Source organism: Puma concolor, chromosome A3 (assembly GCF_028749965.1).
Source record: "Puma concolor isolate L17-30 chromosome A3, mPumCon1.1.hap2, whole genome shotgun sequence".
NCBI classification, from domain to species: domain Eukaryota; kingdom Metazoa; phylum Chordata; class Mammalia; order Carnivora; family Felidae; genus Puma; species Puma concolor.
This window is the reverse complement of record NC_141669.1, coordinates 141,240,045-141,264,858: the sequence shown is the minus strand read 5'-3', so window position 1 is coordinate 141,264,858 and position 24,814 is coordinate 141,240,045. Positions and strand designations below refer to the sequence as shown.

At 56.7% G+C, this 24,814-nt stretch overlaps 1 protein-coding gene across 5 annotated transcripts in view; it reads right to left on the bottom strand.

Annotated features, from left to right (window-relative positions):
* The window catches only part of MYT1 (myelin transcription factor 1), a 70,921-nt gene that overhangs the window by 5,730 nt on the left and 40,377 nt on the right, over positions 1-24,814 (bottom strand). For 4 of the 5 annotated variants that reach the window (XM_086702786.1, XM_086702788.1, XM_086702789.1 and 1 more), the window contains exons 7-19: positions 23,659-24,585; positions 21,814-21,948; positions 21,168-21,258; positions 20,026-20,134; positions 16,962-17,181; positions 15,159-15,346; positions 14,362-14,631; positions 11,297-11,451; positions 10,205-10,267; positions 10,025-10,093; positions 5,261-5,323; positions 4,814-4,897; positions 674-895 (exon numbers count right to left, since the gene is read on the bottom strand). In XM_086702786.1, the coding sequence (XP_086558912.1) occupies positions 674-895; positions 4,814-4,897; positions 5,261-5,323; positions 10,025-10,093; positions 10,205-10,267; positions 11,297-11,451; positions 14,362-14,631; positions 15,159-15,346; positions 16,962-17,181; positions 20,026-20,134; positions 21,168-21,258; positions 21,814-21,948; positions 23,659-24,585 (2,596 nt within the window). The remainder of the gene's footprint in view (positions 1-673; positions 896-4,813; positions 4,898-5,260; positions 5,324-10,024; positions 10,094-10,204; positions 10,268-11,296; positions 11,452-14,361; positions 14,632-15,158; positions 15,347-16,961; positions 17,182-20,025; positions 20,135-21,167; positions 21,259-21,813; positions 21,949-23,658; positions 24,586-24,814) is intronic. The other variant, XM_086702787.1, reaches the window with a different exon arrangement.

The following is a 24,814-nucleotide window of genomic DNA, read 5'->3' as shown; positions in this document are numbered from 1 at the left end:
CTTGGCCCAAATCAACTCTTGTTCTCTGCTCTCCTGAGCCTGGTATTTGGTGGACTCTAAGTCAAAGCTTGTGGAACGAATGAGTTCATTAATCTTTAGGTGGAGAGACAGGGACGGAACAAAAGAAAGAGAAGGTTTCTGATGAACAGTGTAGTGACCCCTGCACCTTGGCCAATACCTCAGCTGCCTGGCACACAGAGGAATAGAATGGGGGAGGCAAGCCGTCCCCAGGCCTGGGACAGGTGTTGGGGGCAAATGAGAGCCCAGGCAAGGAGGGGTCTTGTCGCCATGTCCCTTCCACAGCAGGCAGACGTGGGCCCAAAGTTCAAAGAAGGGACCCCAGCAGGAGGGGCCAGCTTTTCATGAGAAGCCGGCAGCCTGTGTCGAGAATGCACACACGAGACTCAGGGCTCCACTCACTCTTGCTGGAGGGACTCCACGTGCTCCACGTGGAGCAGCCACATGGGGTGCCACATGTCACAAACACCATGATCTGATACTAACAGATTTTCTATGGCTTCCTCCAGTCGGCTACCAATCCGGGACTTGCTTTTCCCTGGAGAAACTATAGGCCACAACTGAGCCCTTCCTGAGTCTGGTCCTTCCTGAAGAACCTTGCCCACATGCCCAAGGCCAGTGTCCCTATGAAATGCGAGCCGTGCAGGGCAGTTACCTCCGGTGGGTGAGGAAGCTACCGTTGGCATGACCGGAGCCATCACAGCCTGGAGTGGGGCAGGTGGGCCCTTCGTTCTTCAGTGACTTCCAGGAGAACGGTGAGCCATTAAGAGAACCCTCTTTCTGCCTCCGAGCGGCCAGCGGGCAGCCAGATGCACTTCTGTGTGAAGCATATTTGCCGCTGATGTGACCGAGCCCCACACAGCCTGGCACAGGGCACCTGGCACAAAGAGGTCAGAGGTGAGCACTGAGCACTAGATGGGGGAGGTGAAGCCCAGAGACTCTCCCATGCCAGACACTGAGACTGCTGGGGGCTCCTGGATGAACTACCACGTTTGGAGTGATTCCTGAAGCCACAAGTCAGAACCTGGGCCTTCCCAACCAGATGTGAAGGCAACAGGGATCACGTTCCCTCTCCAGCCTCACCCTCACGCCTCCTGCATAGTTGGAAAGTCAGCAGCTACCTTCTCTGGAAGGAGAAGCTACCTTCTCTGGAAACAGCTACCTTCTCTGGAAGGAGCCATGATGCCCCTGTGCCCTGGGATGTCTCTCAGGGGCCTCTGGGTCCACACCTAGACCTCTTGCTGCCACATCACTTCTATATCACCCCAGCCATGTGTAGTGAAGTGAAGGTGTCAGATGAAACCATCCAGAGGCCACTCCCTGGGAGATTGCACCAAGCACAGAGCCTGGGGGCCTGGGAGGTCACAGAAGTCCCAAGAGTGCCCTGAACCAGGCAGCGCGGGGACAGCAGGGGCTCCATCACCCCACAGCATCCCAGAATGAGACTGTCATGCCATGATGTCCATGGATGTCCCCACATCCGAAATGTGTGTTCTGGAAGGAAGAACACAGGCCACAGTGCTCATTCAAGAAAGACTCAGTTCAGACATTCCATAATGACTCCTGCCAAGCTGTTGCAGAACAGGGAGAGAATCCTCTTGGGAAATAGCAAATGCCCCAGGAATGGTTGAAGTAACTTGAGAAAAGGTTCAGAGCAAATCCCCCTCATGCTGCCATTGGAATGAGTGCACCACAGAAAACTGGCTGGAGCAGGGGGCTCTGGGCATCCACTCTCATGGGATCCAGGTGGGACCTGGGCCAGGAGCTCCCTGCAATGCCTTCTGAGCACCGACATTTCAGAATCATGGTATCTGAGCTCAGGACCACCTAGGAACCAACAACTGACTGGGGACAACATCCTCCACCTGTAAGTTCTGTTTTCTCCCCTGCAACAAATGAGACTCATGTAATTTCCCATTTGTTACCCACTTTTTATAAGCCACAGACCTGGCAAACACACAGGGCCCTGAAAGGGGACACATGGCCCCAGTTTACAGAGGTGGGGTTCCTTGGGGTGGGGAAGTCAGAGGCACAAAGCCTCCAGGAGGGCAAGGGTCGTTTCGGGGCTCCTGCTCCAGCAGGTGAGGGGACGGGGCCTCGTTGCCCAGAAGTTGTCCCCATACTCGGGCGTCACTTCCAAGGTGGCCACTGCAGACATTTTCCCAGCCTCCTTTGCCTGGATCCAGCCCCACTTGTCTCCTCTCCTGGTGCCCATCCCTCTCTTCCTCATCCCAGCCACGTGGGCCTCAGACATGTGGAATGGCCACCGATCCGGTCCAAGGTCATCTCAGCCATCAGTCCAGAGTGGAGACACTGCCAAGGGCCTTGGAAGGACCCCGGGGACGTTCCATTCTATCTCTGCCCCTCGCACCTGGACACCTCTCTGCTGTGGGGTCCCAGGGACACCGGGGCCAGGTGCTCTGAAAGTGCCTGTGAGCACCTGCCATCACAAGATCAAAGGCCAAATGAGAGGCAGCCCTTCACAGTTACAACACACAGTTGAATCTAAATTCCTTTTTTCAACTTTGTTTGCAAAACTCTAACCCTCATCATCACAAATAACCCCCTGGAATTTATTCGTAGTGAGTATTTCAGACATGTGGGTGGTAACACCACTTCTCTGTCCCTCCACAACCAGTGTCCAAATCTTCGGAGCTGTCGGGTGACCTCACATTAAGGTGTGTGTGGAGTGCCAAGTCAGGCAGCTTCTGTACTTGCCAGGTAGGCTGGTGGTAGGGCACAGGAGCTCTGTGCCACCAGGGTCCCAGGGTCAGAGGCACATCTCTTTTGTCAGATGTCAGTGTGGCTGGGGATAGCGCGGGGGTGGGGTGGGGGAGGGGGCACGGCAGGGGCGGGGAGGGCTCTCCACAGGCGATAGGCGTTGAGCTCCTAACCCTACACTGGAACACCCACAGACTTTTACGGCCAGTTATTTAGTTTTGGCAAAGGGATTTAGCAGAATGTGCTGACATGACTTAATCTCAAACGGTGCAGACACAAGATGTCATAAAGGGAACTCTTCCTCCAGCAGCCTCCATAATCCCATCTAGCACGCGCTCACGAAATCCCGTCACGCAGCAGGACCTGATGCCCCGGTTAAAGTTTCTGCTGCAGTCTGCATTCGTTTAAAGATGATAGTCAATTATAAATACAGTTAAAGTTTATGGCTGGGGAGGAGGCCCTATAAAATGGAGGTGCTGAATAGGCGCCCCTCCCCCCCACCGCCTTGCCCTGAAGCCATTAGGAACTTCAGCCACCCTGTAAATGCTGACCTGCTTCTAAGTCATATTCTCCACTTGGCTGAAAAAATCTTGTTTTTTAAAAAGCAAAGTTGACAGCACATTAGGAGGAGGAAAACCATTTTTCCCAGTTAATTTGAAAAATGCTGATCTTGATTTTAATCATTTGCAAACGCAGCACAATTCACTTCTCATACCCTTACAGCAGGATCCTTGCTAATTCCATAGCAGCTTGCATTTATATGATCGCAGGCAAATTCCTGGCGTCTCAGAAAGATAAATACTCTTTATCCAGCCTGGCATTTAGTAGGCTGCATTCAGGACACCAATATCCACAAATTTTGTGTTTTTGATTTAGCATTCATTATAGTTTCATTGTAAAAAATAAATTAAATAAACCAGCCACAGCCTCTTACCACCGAACAGCTGGTGGAGCCGGCCCCTTTGAAGGATGTGACGCTGGTCAATCACACCTCTCCTCCTGTGGCCAAGCGGATGTTTGGGCGCAGCTGGGGTGAGCTACGAGCTGAAGCTCCAAGGAGGAGCAACCTGTCCAGGTTGCTTCCCTCTGTAGGGGCGAGCATCCAGTTGTTCTTGGCCCAAAGGTAACACGCAATCGGGACAGACCCGCTTTCTGTGGACCTGCCTGGCTATGCCCTGACCAAGCCGGCTCCAAGGCACTGTGCCACAACACAGCCAGGACCATTCCCTTCTACTCCTCAACTGGCAAGGGGACCCACTGCCTGCTTCGTCCAGTTTCGGCTCTGAAAGTCCTGGGCAAATCGAATGGTGGGTCAGTCTGTTAGCCATACCTGCAAGTGGGGGGTTTGGGGGCAAGTTTCTTTCTGGAAAGATAAGCTTGCAACGAAACAGGCCCCTACCAAGTGGGGCACTCACAGGTTCAGAGTTCACACACAATCCCCCTGATGACACGTTAGGTACCCCCAGTGGGACAGTCTGGAGAGGGTTTCAGGGACTTGAGTCACGTAAGGCCCGGGATGTCCCCTTTCCTCCCCCACAGCAGTGTCGAGGTCCCAGTTCGGGGCAACCCTCCTGGGCTCCCTCTTTCCACACCAGCTCCCTGCAAAGGCATGTGAGTGTGCAGACACACACGATTTGAAGACTGGTCATCACCCTCACCCTCCTCTCCTCCTCCTGCACCTGACCTTTCCCATTGGACCACATTTGTGCAGGTTGCAATAGCCACGAGCGCCCTGTGGGGCTGCCCCATGCCCTGAGCCTACACCCGGGTGCCCCCCCCCACCACGGTGCATGGGCAGCAGGGCCCTCTGCCTCTCCTGGCCCCATCAAACACCCCCAGAACTGAGAAACCCACACAGGAGAGCACTGTGTGTGCCCTCAATACAACACACGTGGCTCACAGCCTCGTAGGTGTCCACATGCACAGTAGGAGGACTTCTGTAAAAATGGGCATTGTCATTGACCAGCTGCATTAATTGAAAAAGGAGTCTAGAAGCAGCTTTTCAGGATCATAACACACAGGAAAATCCCAATTCTGCAAAGCAACCAAGGGCATCAGCAAGATCCCAACTTACTTCATCAGCTCAGGATCTTCCTTGTCATCCTTTGTGGGCGTCACCCTGGCTCCGCTTTTCTTGGCACGAGGGCAGCCTGACAAGCTAGTTTTGAAAGAGGAACATAAGCCGTGGTCGTTCCAGAACAGCAGCTTCTCACACCCATCTGCCCCTCCCCACCCCTCCAGCTCTGTGATCAGCAGCCCCAGAGGATCCCAAGGCAACTTCTGTCATCGAGCACTCTACTGGACAGTAGGGCTACGACAGGAAGTGGCACCATGAGCCCTCTCGTTCTGGCTGCTAATAGCAACACGATCAGGCTTTGGGCACGGCAATTCAGATGACAGCGAGGAAACAGGCTGTGGTTGCCGCAACATTAATGTCTTATCTGGGGCACCGCAACTGCATCTGAGGAGGAGACCCACCCCACCCCATCCAGCCCGGCACCCCAGGCCACGGCAGCCTCACCTCCGGTGTGATGCGTAGTTCCCCGTTATGTGGCCGGAGCCGTCACAGCCGGGTGTGGGGCACCTGTGGAGGACAGCGGAGCTGGAACCAGAGCCAGTGAAGACACTTGGCCACAAAAGGACCCCCTCTGTGCTCAGCCCCAATGCAGGCCCACCCGCCTCCCTAGCACTGGTCTCACAAACAGTGTGTGTGTCCTGGCTAGCCTGCTGCCGAGATGTCCGGCCTGCAGAACTTTGCCACCCCATTTCCCCAAGGGTTCCAGGAAGGCCAAGATGAGAGCACATCTCCACTGCAGGAATGATAGGCTCCCGTTTCGGCTTTCTGCAGGGTTCTAGGCTGGGCTAAAAGGTTCCAGGACACACATGGGCCTTTGAACAGTGTTCAGGAAGGCAAACCTAACACTTAAGACGGGTTCATCTTCCTTGACGTGGCTAGGAGGAAGAAGGGTTGTTCTCGGGGAGGATTATCACCATCTGAGCAAAGGAATAGATATTTACTGAGCACCCATGACCCACCATCCACAGCGCCGGTCACCTAGAGGTGTGATTCTCAGTGAGTGCAGAATTTGCACAACCAGAGGCTTTTCAGGGGTGGCAGGCACTGGCCAAGGGTAAGGAGGTGGGGGGGGGGGGGTGGGCCACAAGACACAAAAGCCCAACCGTATGCATCCAAAATGTTTGACAAACATACCACATAGAAAGTAAAAATTCCACTTTAATGTACAAGTATGGGTTTTCTCAAATTGTTTTTCCCTGAATGTCCGTGGAGGCAGAATGTCAGAGTGGGGAGGCGTGCCTGACTCTGCAGGGGAGTCCACCAGAACCCTCTGGAGCAGGAGCAGGTCTTCCGCTCTGCACCTGGGTCCGTGTGAGGGTGCAGCTCTGACCCCGTGGGACTTGGCAGGATCTGAGGGCTTGCACCTGGAAAGCCTGTTATTCACAGAATACTTATCTACCGTTTCTGGTTTCAGCCTCGCACACAGAAAAAACCATGGGTGCCGAGGCTCTTTCTCAACATACAAGTGGCCCCAAAAGGGTTCTGGAGACTTGCATCAGCTGGAACAGGACATAGGTCTCTGCCTCTCAATCAGCAGAGTTCTCTGAGGCACTCAGGCCCCTGTGATGTGCCCAAGGCTTTGTCGGCACCCTCTTCCACTGGCAAATGCAGCATCTGACATTTGGAGTGAGACAGAGGAAGCCAGCACAGCCAAAGGACTCCCCCACAGCTTTGGGCTGCCTCCCAGACCTCAGCAGGCCAACACTGCCTGTTCCGCATCAGAGGACGCTCAAAGCTGGCATGGCAACACGGAGGAGTTCAATGCCAATCTGAACTGCTCCTTCTCCAGTCCCTTGGACTTTCTCAAGGCACCCTCCTCGTCCCTGCCCTATGAGCCACACACGAGATGCCTCCCTGGCCTGCTGGCAGGCCAACCGGTCAAATCACCATTTTGTCGGATTTAGGGGTAACTCAAACCCCTTGAGGTTATGACGGCTCCTGCTCCAGGCATGTGTGGTCACATACCAACACACACACATCTAGGGCCAGGAGGTTTTTGCATTTTCATAGAAATCACACACCACCTCCATCTAGGTGGGCTTCATCCTCTCAAACAAACCCCCGAACGGGTACACCACTCCTGCTGGGATGCTTTGTGTCTCTGCATCATCCGAGGTCCCAGGGTGCAAGCTGCCGGGGTCGGCCCCCGGCTGTGGGCACCAAGTCCTTCAGGCATGTCAGGGTATGCCTCACATGACTCTCTGCTGAGGCCGAGGCCCCGTTGATGCCCTGCTACCCCCTCCTCAGCTCAGAGTGCCCTGCTGAGCACTCTCCTGGCCTGCCGAAGCTAGAGCCCTTCTCCTGCCCTCTGGAAGGCCAAGTGCAGAGAGTGAGGGTGGTGCTTCTCCTGAGTCTGTAGCAGCTCAGGTGGCTGCCTGGGCTCTGCTTCTTCTCGGCTTCAGGGAAACGTGGCAGAACTCAGGCTCAGTGCTACGGGTGGTGGCCAGGGCAGCATGGCCCCGCAGCAGCCCGGGGCCTCGATGCCCAGAAGTACAGGTCCATACTGTGGTGCGACCCCCAGTGGCACCTGTGAGTGAGGCTGGCAGGGGAGAGCATGCACGTGGGGGTGGACCCTGCCAGGCCCCAGCACACGTGGGCCCGGCGTCCCCGGGGGTCCCACTGAGGCACGCTGTCTGCAGACAGGTGGGGCACCGGCTCTCCTCGCTGAGGCCTGACTCAATGGCTTTTCCCCACAGCTGTATCCAGCAGAGGATGAGGTTTGTGTGCCTGGAGAAGCAGATACCCATGCTGGGCGCTGGCAGTGTCAGCCACTCTTGCGCCCCTGAGGACCCACAGGGTCAGTGGCAGGAACCCTCCCAAACATTTGCTTCTGGGTGCATCGTCTGGGTAAGAGGAAGAGTCCTGCGTCTCTGGGACTCACTACAGCTTGGCGACGCACACCAGGTCTCGCCTCTGAGCCCCCTCCCTGACCCACGGTGGCGGGGGGGGGGGCTGTCCCCCACCTGGTCACACACCTTACAGGGTATGTGGCTGCACCCCAACCCCCCGCACACAGAGTGGGCTGAGGGGCCCAGGGCAGCTGTGTGCCCCGCCCCCGACCACACTGGGCACATGAGAAAGAAGAGTAAATGCCCCTGAGACTGGATGAAAACACGGAAAACACATCACCCGAGACTGTCGCTGCACCCAGTTACTGACAGGGAGGCCTTGCTTGCAAGGCAGTGATGTAGACGTCTGTGCCCCTCTGGGGTCAGGTCACCATCACGCGCCACTGCCACAAGGCTGGTCAGGAACAGCCTCTCCGAGATAGCCACGGGACAAGAGAAGGGAGGAGGGAGCAGAAGCACCGGCACACCGGGAACACAGTGGAGCCCCGCCACGTCCACCCAAAGCCCACGCTGTGGCCTGAGAGGGCAAAGAGCGGACTCCCACACAGAGACCTCTGGGGCCAGAGAAGAGCTTGGGAGGAGTCGGGTACCTCGGCCGCCTTCCCAGACCTTGCTGACCCTTGCTGAGACTGATGCAGGACTTGTTTTCACATGGGGAAGACTTCCTGTTGCTATTTCTAAACAAGTTCAGGTTAAAGTTCCCCACAGGCTCTTAGTCTCAGAAGAGTGCTAACCCTCCCAGACGGCCACGTTTCCGGGCCCAGACCAGGCCCACGTTGTCCTTCCAGCAGCCCCGAGCACCTGCTCTGCAGGGAGAAAGGTCCACCGCGCACACATGTGTTCACACCTAGAGCTCTAAAATCATTCAGACCCTCAGAGTGGAAAACCACGAAAACTAATCATCGTTGAAAAGCACGTCGAATTGGAAAAGGAAACAGGAAAAGGGGAACGTGGGAAAGACGGTAAGAGAAGACAGGGAGGAAAGGAGGAGGGCAGCTGGGGGAAGAGGGTCCTGAGCCTGCAGGACTGATAGGCTTCTGGGGCTGGACCTGGTGAGTGGAGGAGGAGCTATGCAAATCAGCCATGACGAGCTGAGCCTCAGAAAATGTTTACATTAGAGCCATCAACACTTAGAAGGACAGTTCTGGTGGTGAACCCTGCTCAGGGCAGAAAGCCCCATGGGTAGCAGTGAGCAATGACACGCCATGGCTGCCGGGACCAGACGGGCCCCCCCAGAGTGACAAAGAGGAGACCGGCAGGATGGGGACCTTCCAGAGATCTACAGCTTTCTGCCCTGTCTCTAAATCAGCTCAAGCCCCTTGGACGCCTCTGGCAATAACAGCTCCTCATCTTACAGTCTCCAGGGCCCTGGCTCCTGTCTGGTCCCAGAACAGGATGAGCCTAGATTCAGGGCCCCTCCATATGGAGAGGATGAACACCCTGGAAGAGGGAGTGACCCTCGAGGAGGAGAGTAGGGCCTCCTTCCTGAGCCTTTGCTCAGCCTGAGAGCCCCTGAGGGTCAGCACTGCAGGGCTCAGGGTCACAGCGGCTGCAATGTCGCAGCTCAACCAAATGCATAAAAATCAAAGGCGGTGACAGTCCCCAACTCCAGCCCCAAGAGGACGCTGATACCTGGGAAACCTCTGGGTGCTTGCATCGCATTTGAGCGGGGCTATCAGGCAGGCTAGATGGTGCCCGTGTGTTAGGGGCAGGGAGGAGAAGCAGAGAGGGGGGGTGCTCAGCAAAAAGAAGGGATGAGCGTGGGAGGATCACCAGGGGCCAAGACAGAAGCAGCCGCAGGGGCAGTAGGAGAAGGAAGGGCAAAGAGTCTTCTCTTTCATCATCAGCACCCAGTTCCTTCAGTAAGAGCTGCACAGCCTAAAGCCCGCTGAGCCACAGCAAGACTTAGAAGCCAAGGCCAGCTCTGGGCTTCTCCCAAATCTCAAGGGCGGTGAGAAAAGCAGGCCCAGACAACCCCGTACAGGGTCCTCGGGAGAGGGAGAGACGGGCTGGGCCACCAGCAGCCAGAGGCGGGTCCTGCTCCCCTCAAGGCCCTCCAGCCCTCGGTCCTCAGAGCAGCTAGCAGACCCGAGGGCAGCACAGGAGCCTGCGGCAAGGGACAGGCGGATAGCAGCGCTCAGAGCGAAGAGACACAGGCAGCAGCGGCAGCAGCAGCAGCAGGAGCCCCAGGCAAGCAAGTCGGCCCCTCCATGGCCTCTCTCTCTGCCCCATCCCGCCGGGAGGGGCTCCCCTGGGGCTGGAGCCCTGGAGAAGGCCGACTTTGGCTGGAGTCTCGCGGAAGGAGAGAGCAGAGCGAGGGAGCCGCCCAAGAGACGGGTGGCCAGGAGGGCAGACATACTTGAGGTCAGCAGAATGGGCAGCCATGAGGTTTCTGAGGCTCTTGTCAGCAAGAGGGCAACCAGAGAGGCTGAAAGAGAAGAGATGGGACATCGGGGTGAGCCAGAGGGGGAGCAGAGGAGGAGAGGGGAAGACCCACCACGCAGCACCCAGGCCAGGCTGGACCCGAGCAGGGACAAACCTGCGGTGAGAGGCATAGTTCCCGGTGATGTGGCCGCTGCCGTCACAGCCAGGGGTGGGGCAGCTGAACAAAGGAAACAGAGCGTCAGAACAGAGAGCAAGGCACACCTGCCAGGCCAGCCCCCCGGGCGGAGCCTACTCAGCAGAGCAGCTAACACTTGCTCTCCACTCACCCCCTCAGTCCTCAGAGCACAGCCCTCACCGCTCAGACTGCAACTTTCTCCCACACAACTTAACTCGAGGAGGAAAAAGGAACCAAATGAAAGCTCAGCTTGAAGCTAGGGCGTCCCTGGAGCACATGCGCTCTGCACGTGCACACGTGTGCACCCGTGAACGCGTAGGCAGGGAGTTCCTTCCCTGAGGACAAGGCCAGAGAGCAGAGCCTGGGGAGAGCCAGCAGCAGGGAAGGAGGAAGCTGGTTGGGTTCCTCGCAAGGAGAACAGGAACCCCAGAAACAAACTGAGCACGGGTGAGGTTCCACCTGTGGTGCAGGTGCCAGGTCCCACCCCCCACAGTCCTCTAAGGAGAAGCAGTTCTCAGTGGGGGTGACCGGAAGGCTGTGGGGTGGCATCTGACCAGGGGATGACTCATATCTACCAGCAGCGGCCCCATTCTGTAATAATGTCTGCTTGAACCCTGCGGGGACAAACTCAAAGGGGCCGCTGGCTGGGCTGCCAGAGCCGAGGGCACCTTGCCTCAGAGCAGAGTACAAGTCAGGCCTGGGCTCCGTAAGCCAAGGCAGAGAGCTGGGGCTCGGGAGAGGGTTGGCTTCCCTCAGCCCTCCCGCTCTGTGGGCCAGAACAGAGGCCCTTCCTTGCTCTGAATCACTTCAGAGGGCTGTGTGAGATTCCAGCGCGGTGCCGAGATGACAGGAAAGCTGTCACCCATTGCCTGGCTCGAGAGCGTTGCAGTGCAGGACGCCCAACCTCTGCCCAGCAAGATGGTCCGGCCAGGAGGGCGGTCAGAGCTAGGCCAGGGCAGGGACAGGTCCAGGACTGAGCAGACCTGGTCATTCAGGGCTCAGACTAAGACATGCTTTTTTCCGGACCAGGCAGGTCCTCAAGGAGCCCTCTTGGCCCAGGTGGGGACTTACGTGAGCAGCTCCTTCTTTATGTCCTTGGAGAGAAACTTCATCTTAAAGTTGGCCAGGGTGACTTCCCCAGGGTACTTGCGCTCCTCAAAACTCTCTTCCGACACTTCCTGGTCATCTGCTTCAGAAGAAGCAAAAGAATGGGCTGCTGGCTCTGACTGCAAAAAACCAGCAGGGAGACGTTTTAACCGGCTGGCGGGGGGCCGGGTGCCCGAGCCGGGGGCTGAGGGAGAGGGGCCTTCAGAACAGTGTTCACAGAGACATTTTCCGGTTTCTCCTGCCTTCTGGATGGGGGAGGAAGACTTGCCCCCAAGAACACAGGAGACAGCACCCCTGAGGGGCTAGAGTGTCCCCCCCAGCAAGAGCTCCTGAGCCGCCCCAGGAACGAGGAGCCCTGCCTACTGCCCAGAGCGGTGGGCTCTGACACCTTCCCGTGGCCTCAGGCCTGTGGGTCACCTCCACCTAACTGCCACTGGGTCACCTTCTAGACACAAGAACTTATGCAAAGTGCAGCTCTTTCAGTGCTCAGTAGACAGTAGGCACTCAACAAGTGCTTGTTGAAATGCTGTAATGATGAGATGGCACAAGGAGAACAGGAACATAAAAATGTGATAAAAATACTCAGTGACCTTGTGACCCCATGGCCCTGTGCCTCCCCACCCAGCACGACACCCTGACCACAACAGGCAGTTCATAAGCTCGAGTTCTATGTCTGCAGTTGTTCAGCAACCACCAGAGGGCAGGGTACTACGGACACAGGGGTGGACAAGGACAGTCCCTGTCCACAAGAGTGGGAAAGCTCAACGCCCGGCAAGTGGGTCTACATCAGAGGCAGTTAACCAGTGTGAGAGTTCGTGGTCCACATCCCAGTGCTGGCACTTGTGTGTCCCAGGCAAGTTGTTCAACCTCTTGGGGCCCAGATGCTACACTTTAATTTTTTTTTTTTTTTAAGTTTACGTATTTATTTTTAGAGAAAAAGAGAGAGAGAGAGAGAAAGTACAAGCAGGTGAGGGGCACAGAGGAGAGACAGAACCCCAAGCAGGCATCGGCACAGAGCCCGACACGGGGCTCAAAGCCATAAAACGCGAGGCCACGACCTGAGCCAAGACCAAGAGTCAGTTGCCCAACCCACCGAGCCACCCAGGCGCTCCTAGAGGCTACACTTTTAAACTTGAGAGAACAGCAGCCCCTCACGGGATTTCTGGGGAGTGGAGCCCAACGTAGCGAAGGCTCTGAGTCACCGACAGGGAATCTTGTCAATGTGGCGGGTGTTGCTATTACTGCCACAAATACTATTATTGGACAAGGTGCAGACCAAGTGGCTCATTCCCTTGAGCAAGTTCGACTTAAGGTGGGTCTTCGGAAAAAATGGCAACTTCCCGGAAGCCCCAGGGAGGAGGTTGTCCCAGAGCAGGGAGAGCATCCCAGAGGCCCGTGGATACTGTCCTGGCTGCTGCCCAGTGCAGTGGGCTCCTTCCCATGGCTTCAGGAGTGTGGGTCACCTCCACCTGGAGTGGGAAGTGAGACTGAGAGTAGAGATGCAGCCTCACATAGGACAGATCAAGGAACCTTGGGCAGAGCTGGAAGGAGAGTCTGAGTCGGGAGCCCAGGGCCATGACAAAGGGACTAGGAAGGCCTGATACAGAAGGCCTTTCTGGGGATGATCCTCCTGTGCCCAGGAGGAGAGGAAGGGCCTGGGAGTGAGCCGAGGCTCTAGGACAGAGAGTGACTGTGGGGTGGAGTGTGGGGACCGACTTGACTGGGCGGGGACCTCAGGACCCCTGAGACTGATGACATGAATCCTCTGGGATGCTCAGAGGGTGTGTGAAGGGAGGAGGGGAGGGGCAAGGCAGCCAAGGATGCAGCCTGAGCTGGGGATCACGGACAGGTGCAGGGAGGGGTCAAGGGAGGGACTGTAGTCACCAGGAAGGGCAGGGAGCAGCTTAGACCTGGGGGCAAGACTGGAACAAGATAAGAGCAGGCTCTCCTGGTGGTCTCTGAATAGGAGGGCCCCATCTGGCCTCATACTGGGCTCCCAACCGCCACAGAGAAGACCACCCACACAGTTCAGCCCCCTCCACTCAGGGCTCAGTCTGAGAGGTACCCCTCTTCTGCGGCCTGACACCAAGTTGTAGCCACATGACTGAGCCAAGTGACCTCAGCCTGGGGCCCAGTCTACTCTGCAAAGTAGGGGTACGTGTGAAGTGTGTAGAGGGAGCCTGGCTCACTGGGGAGACTGAACTGCAAGGGTGGTGGGTTCCCGGAGAGGAATCCTACTCACCCCACCTCCTCCTCCGCAGGGACCTGCCCCCTGCCCTTCTAGCGTTGGTGGGGAGCTGGCAGAGATGGGGTGGAGAACGGAGGGGACCTGCAGGCCTGCCCATACCGTGCAGAGGCTGCCTGAAGTCTGCACCATCCTCACGGCTGGGCTTTGCTACTCAGGATGCACACCTCTTTGAGGAAGAGCCTTCAAATGGCCCCACTCTCGGAGGGTAGAATGATTGGAAAAGGATGTTTCACTGTCCCCAGACTGCAGCTCCAACACAGACGCCTGGCTTCTTGCTCTTTACCAGGTGGTGCTGGTCTTGGGACTCGGGCCACTGACCACCACAGGGGCTCCCAGGGCCAGGAGCTTTCTCCTGCCTCTGTCCAAGGAGCCAGGTGGCCAGAGTGTCCTGTGGATGGTGAGGAAGGACTGCTGCCGGAATTCAGGGTGTCCCTATCGGGACAGCAGGTTGGGGGGAGGCCACAGAACCAAGGAATTTGGGGCCACTCCCAAATGTCTCCGATGAGATATGAAACAGGCCCTTCTCCTCCCCATGCTTCCCCCGAGCCCACAACGGTGCTGATCACCGTGTCCACGGAAGTGAGAAGACCACTTCTCTCTTGGATGGGACAAGATACACCACAGCCCAAGGGTGAAAAATTCCCCAGAAGGGCGGGCCGAGTCCTAGCTTCCTAGAGGCGGCGAGGCGCGGTGTGGACAGGGCTCGGTGTGGACAGGGCTCGGAAGCTCCTCCTGGAGAAGCAGGCACTGCTTTACATCAGCCCTCGGGTCCCACACCCACCTCCTCAGGCTCCTCCTCTCGCTGGCGGCTGGGCTTGGTATAGTCCAGAGGTCGATCCCACTCGTCCTGGCGGGAAGCCTGGCTGGACGGGGGCGAGGTCATGGAGCCGCTTGGGGCACTGGTGCTGCTGTGGCGCTGGGAAGCATCAGGGGACTTCACGCCAGGGCTGCTGCCGCTGCTGCCGCTGCTGGGGAAGGCGCTGTCCCGCTTGCGGTGTTTGCGCATGCTCAGGTCCAGGGTTCCGTTTTCATCCACCTCGATGTCCGCAGCCTGCAATTGTGAAGGTGGGTCTGTGCTTCCCACGTGTGCCTTCTGGCACTTTAAGTCAGCGTTACAGAATGCCCGGCACAGGGTTTCCCTTGGAAGGAAACAGAGCCACGCAAGAACAGAAGAACCTCTGGGAAGCAAGAATCTTGACTTGCCCCTCCCTGCACCTCACACGGAGGAGCCTCCACTGCCTCTCAGGTCTCGCTAACACCACAAACCCAGACGCCTGAGACACAGTGAGCATGATCACACACGGGCAGGCGCTCGACATCCAGGCGCGGGGGCAACGCGAGGAAACGTGCGTGTGCAGAGCCCTTTGGTCCTCCTCAGGCACGGCACCCAGAGCTCCCAGAGGGAACCCATCTAACCCCCTCTGGTCATCAGGAGCCACGACCGGGAGGAAGACAAGTTTCTCAGGTGGACACCGGGTGTCCCTGAGCACCTTTTGTGTGTAGGCTCATGGTCCTGACTGTGAATCCCACCGGCCCACCGCTGTCTCAGACAGAGCTCCTTGTAGGGGACACACCAACCTTGCCGGGCAAGTCCTGTGGCTTCGTGCTGAGATTCTCAGGCATTTCCCAGCAGCGCGTGGAGAGGTTCAGGATGGCTGTGGCGGCCATGTGTGCAGCCTCAGCATCATGCGTGTAGTCGAAGCCTGCAGAAGAGGATGAAGTGCTGGGGCTGTGCCTGGGGGAGGAGGCCTTTGGGAAAGGTCTGGCTGCAAAAAGGGAACAACACCAGGCTGATATAGAACTTGAATGCATGGTGGCCACATAGACACGGGTGGGGCGGGAGGGTTGGGGGGAGGGCGTCTTCGGGATGGCTGGGGGAGCACAGGGTACAGCTACGTGGAGGGGCTTGGGGCAGGGTCTTTGTCCCAGTCACATGCGCCCACAACACACTCCTACTTGTCCTCCCATAGGGTACTGAGGACGCTATTTCTGGCTCATCTAAAATTTGGGCAGAAAGAACAAAACCTGCCAAAGACATTCCAGCATCCCTCTTATTTCAAACAAATACAAGTCGTCTATTGGTGAATGCTTCCTGAGACAGGAAAGAATTCTATAAGAGGAGGAGTGTATGGGACTATCGCTCAAGTAGAAAAAATTTTGTCACAACATCTCAAAAGGCTGATTTTGGTGTCCCCATAATACCACTTCAATAAAGTAACATTACTGTTCAAATAAACGTGACAAATGAGGACATAAAATGTTATCTCTTCCAGAAATTGTACGGTAGTCATAAAGTGACTCTCAAGCATGACATTTCTGAATTCACAATATCACCAGTCAGTTTCCAGATATACGAAAAGCTCCTTGTGAGTGTTTGTTGGTGCCTGTACATGGTGGCAGGAAACCCCTGGCCCTAACAAGGGGAAGAGGTGTCCACACTGTAGCTGGCAGCTGCATCAGTTAGGATTTTTTTTTTTTTTTTTTTTTTTTTTTTCAACGTTTATTTATTTTTGGGACAGAGAGAGACAGAGCATGAACGGGGAGGGGCAGAGAGAGAGGGAGACACAGAATCAGAAACAGGCTCCAGGCTCTGAGCCATCAGCCCAGAGCCCGACGCGGGGCTCGAACTCACGGACCGCGAGATCGTGACCTGGCTGAAGTCGGACGCTTAACCGACTGCGCCACCCAGGCGCCCCAAGGATTTTCATTATTAACATGACAGAAACTCCTCACTGCTGCATTTCAGGGCCAAATACCCACTCCGAGATGCCAGTTCCAATCTCATGGGCACACTTCCATTTCATATGTGTTTCCAGGGCTAAGGGGCTTGCAACCCACAGATGAGTACACTGAGTAACCAAAACAGTAAGGCAGGATTTTTCTCAAAAGTTTGTAGGAATGCATTTTGTTAGTTACAAGTATCCAGAACACTTGTGGCTAACACAACACACTGTATCCAGCAAGATGGTCCACATGCAGGAAAGCGAATAGCTCCTGTCAGGCACCCAGGCTCAGCACAGGCTGGCTGAGTTGTCTGAGCCCCTGCAGAGTGGACCGTATCAAGGAAGTTATTCTCAAGCCTTTGGACATGCACACCATAAAGGACTTGGGTTGTTTTGTTTTTTGTTTTTTGTTTTTTATTGGGGGGGGGGGAGTTGTTTGTTTTTTTCACAAATAGTGAAGAGATACATCAAGCTTGATGGGGAACATGGTGGCAGAAACATGGGGGAAATATAGACCCTGGGAAAGCCACCTCAGTGGACACTGGGACAGCTAGGGTCCCCTAGGGGAGAGATTCCCTACATGCTCCCGGCGAAGGGGGTCCCTCCTCCCCCATCTCTCAAACCCTGCGTCTCCCAGGAGCAGATCTCCCCTACTTACATTTAAAGGCTTTAGGTGAGGTTTCGCTGGTCTGAATCTTTGGGGCAAGCATGCGTTTGCCAAAAACCTGAGCGTCAAAACTTGCGTAGTCAAAGGTGACCTTGGAGAACTTCTCCAGCTCCTTGGCCAGGTTGGCCCTGGGTGTAGCAGGGGCCACACTGGGCCGGTAGCTTCCATACGGAGGGACTTCAAGCTGCTTCACGAAGCACATGGGCCTGAGGTGCGGATAGAGGTGCAGAACCATGAGGACAGGGCTCAGGGACCCCATGCCCCATCCCACAGCCTGGGCAGGAACCCTTCAGAACCCTTTGTGCACAGAGACCCTCCGCCATGTCCCTCTACTAAACGGTGCCTGGGACCTGATCTATATGAAGAACTGGAACCTTGGAGAAACAATGCCATGTGCCCTTGCAGACGGCATTAGCCAGAGAGGGAGGGCCCTAGACTTTGCCCCAGAACTTAGGAGAACAGGTTTCAAACTGCTCTGCTACAAGAGGTATGAGTCCTTGGCAGGCAACCCTACAGGGGCATCCCTAGGATGGTGGCTAGCCACACCTAGACAGAATTCTCCTGGTGGAATAACAGAGCTCCCCAGTGAGGAGGGAGTCAGGGCACCTAGAGGGGACGGGGTGTGTTTCTGAGAATCAGGCTCAGGGAGGGCCCAACTCAGCTTTAGCCCTCACTACCCTTTGCTCGAAGGCAGTTGAGAAGAGCCCTGGTGCGGCTGAAAGAGTTAAGGACAGGAACGAAAAGGCCACCGCAGGCATTCAGTTCCTCATCTCTGAAGCCCTCGGGAGAGCTCAGAGTTTTGAATGCACAAGAGCTAGCATGAAGACGCCAGCCCAGACAGCACAGGACCCAGGGCAGGAAGAGCAGCCGGGTGGAGGATGGCAACCGCACAGGGTGTGGACAGGCTTCTGCACTACCAGCTCAGAGAGAAGGAAGGAGGAAGGGAGGCCGGGAGACCCGTCTGCACACCCACTCTCTCTTTGCTCCTGAGTCTGAACCAAGAAATGACTCCAGTCTGAAAAGAGTGGATCACAGGAATTAAGAAGGGGTCAATGGTGAGGTCTTCAAGGGGCTGAGTACTACAAGAACTGGCATGTGGCCCCAAAACAGGAGCCTGGGGACAGAAAGACCTGCAACCATGAAGAGACCAGCTCTGAGTCTGGACCTCGGAAAAGCAGATACCCCCAAGCATGGGCACGTTCTCCTTCCCCAAGGAGGGTGGAAGGGCCTGGTAGCATCTGAAGAAGTTACTGGACTGTGCTCAGGCACCTCCCAGGAGAAAAGAGAATCCTAAATTTAACATTGGTACCATGGCTTCCTGGGCCAGGGCTCCATCCCTCAGCAAAGACTCAGTGTCTGTGACACTAGCAGAGATTTGCAAAGGCTCTCCCCACACCCCAGGGCGTGACACCCAGAAACATGGCCACGCAGAATGAACAGAACCTGAACAGAACGCTTCTGCATCCTGGTCACCATCACCACCATTGGAGAGGGTCCTCACCACGGCCCGGGGAGGCAAAACATCACTATCTTGTTCAAGCCTCATGAAATACTTTCGAAGCCCACAAGAAAACATTGTTGCCCACTTTTACAGGCAAACAAATGGAGGTCAGACTTCCTGGGGGCACAGCCACCATGTCTGGAGCCTCCTTGCCCCCCACCCTGGGCTCACTGGGCCTCACCTGCCTGCTGGTTTGGCATGTTACCAGTGACTTAGATTGAGGCAGGAAAAGAATCGAGATAGTAAATGGCAGGAAGCTGGAAAGAGCAGTTACAGGATGAAGGTAAGAAGCCGCTTCCAACCATCCTAAGAGCCAACAGGTGGACGGAAGCCAACTGGATGTGCAGGGCCAAAGACACGCATAGACGGAAGCACAGGAAGGTGAGGCCCGCCCGGCCCTGGCCCCGCCCAGAGACTCCACACATGGGACCCACAGAGCAGGTCAAGGCGGGCAGCCAAGTTCCTCTGGTTGAGAATTTGCCAGGCACACACCAGGGTTGGACGGGCCCTGAAAGGAGGCGGGCCCCTCTCCAGACCAGGGTTCATGCTATTGCCCACGTCTGTGACTTCCAGGTGTTAGGCCTTTTCAGGGTACAGTGGCCCTCATCTCCCACATTCTCCTTTGGGAGGCAGACATGGAACTGTGGTCTGGAAAACTGAGGAAGGGGAAGAATGTATGAATCCTAGTCCCTCAGAGAAACAGGAAGCAGCGTGTCCGCTGAGGGAGGACAGTGAGGGGTGGGGTAAGGGAATCACCCAACGGGTAGAGAACTATGTTGAAGAACAAGACCCTGAAGCCAAGCTGGCCGGGGGCCAGTGCCAACTCCCCCAGCCAGTAAGTGTTACCTTGGGCAGGTTCCCGAGACTCTGGCCTTACTTGTGGTACCCGCTTCACAGGGTCACATGGATGGCAGGAATGCTAAGCAAATGCATTCTGAGTGCTCTTTCAGGAGCCCCCTTATTGCTGACACATGTCTACATGCACGCACACACGTGTGCACACGTGAACACATGCATACGCACACACACACAGGCCCACTGCTGCCTCAGAACCTCTGGGGCCAATGCTCTGAAGGGTACCACATGCACCCACTTCTCTCCCTTGGCTTATGGTCCTTCCTTGGAGTGAGACAGCCAGAAGGAGCAGTTCCGGTGCTTCTGGACAGCAGTGACCCTCGGCTGGTGTGGTCTGCCCTCTGGAGACAGGACCAGCGTCTCCACAAACAAATCCCTGAGTAATCTCAAGCGGTGAGATCAGACACCTTTGGGGAGAGCAAGGCAGGGGCAGCCTCGTGGGTGTTTGTGCCACAGCCGAAGCACCGGTGAGGGGGGCAGATGTCAGACGCTGTCCTGTGTGTGCCCAGGAACTGTCCTCTGGGAGGCCCCGAGGGCAGCTGAGGGCATCAGCACACACATGCACATGCACATGCACACACATGCAAGCATAAACACTCACACACGCACACATACACACACATGCACATGTGGGAAGCCCCCTCTAACCATTTTGGGAGGCAGCCCCTTCAGTTGTGTGGCTCAATTCACTCACCTGAGGATCCGATCTGAATTGGAGCTATTCTTGGAAGGATCTCCCCCTTGCGGCTGTTGCTTCTCATGAGATTTGGCTAATTTTTCAGCAGCAGCAATGGGGCATCCGGACAAACTAGAGAAAAGGCAAGGAGGGCAGCTGAGCATTCTCCTTCAGATCCTGCCTGTCCAAGCCCAGAAGCCCACAGACACCAGCAGGAGCCCAGAGAAGGCTCCTGTCTCTCCAGGCCTGTCCTCAAGCCCTCAAGGTAGCAGCTGCACAGTCACTTTCTGCTTTGGGAAATTCTAAGCAATGATGCACACAGACAAAGTACATCCTAAAAGCCTTCAGGGCTCTGGGCAAAGGCACCTCCTCTAGGCAGGTCTGGGCAATGGGTCTGCCTCTCACCTCCCTGCTCTCCCCCGATATGCCAACACGTCTCTGGCTCAACTCAGGGAAGCCGAGGGCCCCATGGGCCACACAACCTGGGTGCTAACCCTAGAGGTTACAGACTGTACCAGGGCCACAGCAAGAGGCCCCAGCCCTTCCTAGGGAAGCACCCAACCTGGGACATCAGGGAAGCAACTTCATCTGTCAGGACAGAGCTGACCATGGCTGCTGGAGAGGTGACTAGTCACAAAAGGGCTCAGGAATTTAGCCTCTTCTCAATGAAGTGACCTCAAAAGCTCTGGCCTCCTTTGTGAGAGCACATCCCATCACAGCCCTGCTGCCCAAGGCGCTCCAGGCAAGGGTCGGGGGTGTGGTCACCTCTCACTGTGGAAAACAGCAGATGGCTAAACCCTGAGTGCATCATGGGAGTCTCGCTTCTACCTGGGTCTCAGAAGCCACAGTGTAGCCCAGAGCTCGGTCCTGGCCAGCCAAGGCCCACCACGAGCAAAAGCTAGAGCGCAGAAGCTTCCCAAACGTCTCACAGCCTCCACCTGGCTTTCCCGACAGGCAGCAGGCCTCTCTGAAGAGCACATACCCATCCCTGCAGCCGCCCTCTGGTCTCTCAGGACCCCACCACAGCGACCATGCCTCTGGTGCCACGCTGACTCCCCACCAAGGGGCCTGCTCCAACCTTGCACCCGTCCCAGGCCAGGGCTCAGCCCACGGCCCCGCCCACCCCACCGCACAGCCCTCGCCACTCCCAGCGCAGCCCCAGTACCTCCTGTGCGTGTTGCGGTTACTGTTCACGTGGCCTTGACCTGTACAACCAGGAGTGGGGCACTTGAGCACATTCTCGTGCATAGCCAAGACTGGAAGAGAACCAGGGAGAGGGAGATGGTGAGCCCCACCAAGGAACATGGAGGAGCCCCATCTGAAGTCTCCAACTCTGCAGGGCGGCAGCTTAGAGCAGCAACCCAGAGCGGCTCCCAAGCCTCAGCCCAGTCGAGGCACACTCCCTCCCGCTGTGGCCCCTGCTTCCCTCGCCTTCAAACCCCCTGGTTGTTCTGTGAGTCACCCTTTGAAATGAATGCTCACGATTACTGCCTCTAGCTTAGGAGTGAAAAAGCTTAGGCTTTCTCCTCGTGGCCCTCAGAGCACAGATGGCTGGCTCTTCCCTGGCTTGCTGGCTCCTCCTCCCTCCCGAGTACCTGTGTTTGTGGCAGGCCCTCCTGGGGGGGCCTGACCCTGGCTGCCGTCTCAAGGTAGGTAAATGGGCACACTCCATATCCCCGGCCATGTAGGACTCAAGTTTGGGCACCTGGACAGTGCCAATCCAAAGGGACAGGGCCCTGGGATGGGGGTGGGGGTTGGGGGCTACATCATCCAAACACCAGAGATGGCTTGAGCTGTGCATAGCTACTCACTCTCCGGGGGAATCCTGTCCTTGTGGGGGCAACCAGATAGGCTGCGGTGGTGAGGGTACAACCCTGTCACATGGCCAGTGCCATCACAGCCTGGTGTTGGACACTTGATCTCGCGCTTCTCAGCTCTGGAGGGATCTAAACACACAAGAGGCATCGGTTAGAGGGTAGCCAGAAAGCCAAGTGGGGAGGAGGACAGAACAGCCATGACTCTTCATTCCGGCTGTCCAGAGAGGAGAGTGGCCAGACTGCCCGAGAGCCTGAGAGGGACCAGGGGATGGCTAGCTAGTTCTGAAGAAACTGGTCCACATCAACTGTCCTCATGGAAAAGCCCAGACGCTGCCCAAACTGTAAGTTTGTAAACTGCCCAAACATGTAGTAAGTTGTGCAGTATTTTAAAGAGGACAACCCAGGTAGCAGCTGGTGCCCTCTTTCCCTGCTCCTACTGACTCAGGGTGGGGCCATGCCTCCAAGAGCCCCCATGCCTTGAGGTCCAGCCTCTGCACAGAGAGGTGAAAGATGTGACGAGGTCCCTGCCAGGATATGTCCTTTGGATTTGACAAAGTGACGAGGACAAAGAAGTTAACTTGCCCAAAGCCACAGGACTAATATAAATGCCTGGGCAGAAACTTAAACTCAAAGCTCAGTTGTTGACCTCACCTAGGCTCTGCAAGCTCAGAGAGGTCACTGTTGAGTGTGGGGGCCAGAAGGGAACACCTGCCAGGACACAGATGATCCCCAGAGCACAGCCAGTGTCCCAGAGAAGTTCCTAGGTGGAGCGGTTCCCCTGGGGAGAACACAGAACTCACACAACTACACTCAGAATGCCCACCCCGGCTGAGGCAGAAACCCGAGCGGGTTCGAAAGTGCAGGACCCCTGGCTCTTCCTCTTCACATTCAAACAGGCAGGAAGCTGGACCTTCACCAACCTAGCAGGCAGGGTCATCACAAATGATCCCCGGAGCCTGCCTCCTGAGCTGCTACCGCTGCCACACGGGCTCTAGCCGGGCTCGCGCTGTGGCGGTGCCTCGACATCAGTCGCATCTCGCCCACTGCCAGGTGCTTCCAGTGCCGCTGTTTGCCTCACCCTGAGGCTCTGTCCCCTGGGCCCGCGCCCTCAACTCTACCCCTGAAGGCAAGGCACCCTGCGTCTGGGTCCCCCCAGTGTCCCACAGGCCTGCGTCACCCAAACACCTGCACCCGGGCTGTCACTCTGCCTGTGTCCCCCAGCCATGCCACTCCCCAATAGTGTCCCACCAATATCCGCCCTGATCTGTGGTCCCCAAGCCCACCACCCTCAGGCTGATACCCTACACAGGCCTCAACACCCTGTCCCTAAATGTGTATCACATTTACCTAGGTCTCCTTGTGTCTGTGTTCCCTCAAGACTTGTGCTGGCCTGAATCTGGGCTCCCAAGCAGCTGTCCCCCACACCTGTGCCACTCTGAAGGGTGTCCCCTTGAGAGCTGTGTCCCTCAGTATCTGCCCCAGGCCTGTCTCACGTGAGGATTCCCAGAAAATCTGGGCCCTGTGTCCCCACCTGTCTTCCAGCTGGGGCTCCCCAGGGCTCACTTGAGTCTCTTCATGACCCAGGTGTGTCCCCCCCAGGGTCTGCCTGTGTCTCTCCATGACCCAGCTAGGCCCCCCGGGCTGTGCCTGAGGTGCTGGGGCCAGCTCACTGTCCCTCCCACGCTCCTCCTCCCACCTGGAGCCCTGTGTCTGTCTCTGGATCGCCCTCTGTGAGAAGTGTGAGCATGCCTCTCACTCAGCCCGCATCCATGCCTGCTGGGGACAACCCTGGACGGAGGCATTAAGGGTGGGTGTGCAGGCCCGGGCCTCCAGCCCTACCTTTGCTGCAGTAGTTCTTCCGTGCGGCATCCAGAGGCCTCACCACCTTGCCCGGTTCACCAGGGCCCGGCTGGCCCTGCTCGGTGGGTGGGCAGCCTGGCTCGCAGACGGCTTGCACCTGCTCAGCCTTCAGGGCAATGGCCTGCTCCAGGAGGCCCAGGTTCCCACGTGTCATCATGTCATACATCTCTGACTCATCAGTGACTGCAGACTTCTGGGAGCGCGAGTCTTCGTCCTTGCCATCATCAGAGCGCACCTCCACGATGACAGAGTACTCAGGCTTGGGGCTGGGAGATGCTGGGTGCCGGGGTTCCGGGGCCTTCTGGGTGGGGGCATGGGGGGCATCCTCCTGACAGATCACATCGGGAGCGGCTACTTCTTCCTCCTCTTCCTCCTCCTCCTCTTCCTCCTCCTCCTCTTCCTCCTCCTCCTCCTCTTCCTCCTCCTCCTCTTCTTCTTCCTCCTCTTCCTCCTCCTCCTCTTCCTCCTCCTCCTCTTCTTCCTCCTCCTCTTCCTCCTCCTCCTCCTCTTCCTCCTCCTCCTCCTCCTCATTACCCAGGTTGACTTTCATCTTGCTTGACTCCTCGCTGACCATGCCCTCCCCAGACTGGGGACCCAGCTCCTGGGAGCGTTCCCTGGTGACTTCCATGACTTCCTCTGTATCCTCTGGCCGGATGAACACGTCCTTCTCCCCCTCATCACTGGTGGCCCCTTCTTCGGCCTCCTCCTGCACCAGGTGCACAACACCGGGGCCCGGCTTGGCCACCTGACCCAAATCCTCCCCAACTAGCGTCTCTACAGCAATCTGGCCCAAATTTAGGAGAGAAGTGGCGATGATCTCCTGATAACTGCTGTAGCTGCCCTTGGTGGGGCCCGTGGGGCTGCTGATGGGGTTGGATCCGAAGTGGGGCTTGACAGGGCTCCTTCCTGCACAAAATCGGAAACAAGTGTGAAGATCACAAGAGGCAGGCTGTCCCAGCACAGCCTGGGGCTGTGGTCATTTCTGCCAGCCCCTCTGCCTGGACCTGGAGACACGGTGAACTTATTTTCAGTCCTAGATGGAGTAGTCACTGCTGTCGTTGAAGCTGAGGAATACTCCAATATGTTTCACTAATGGTCCTCCCCTCGATGTTTACTTTCTCAAATCAAGTAAACC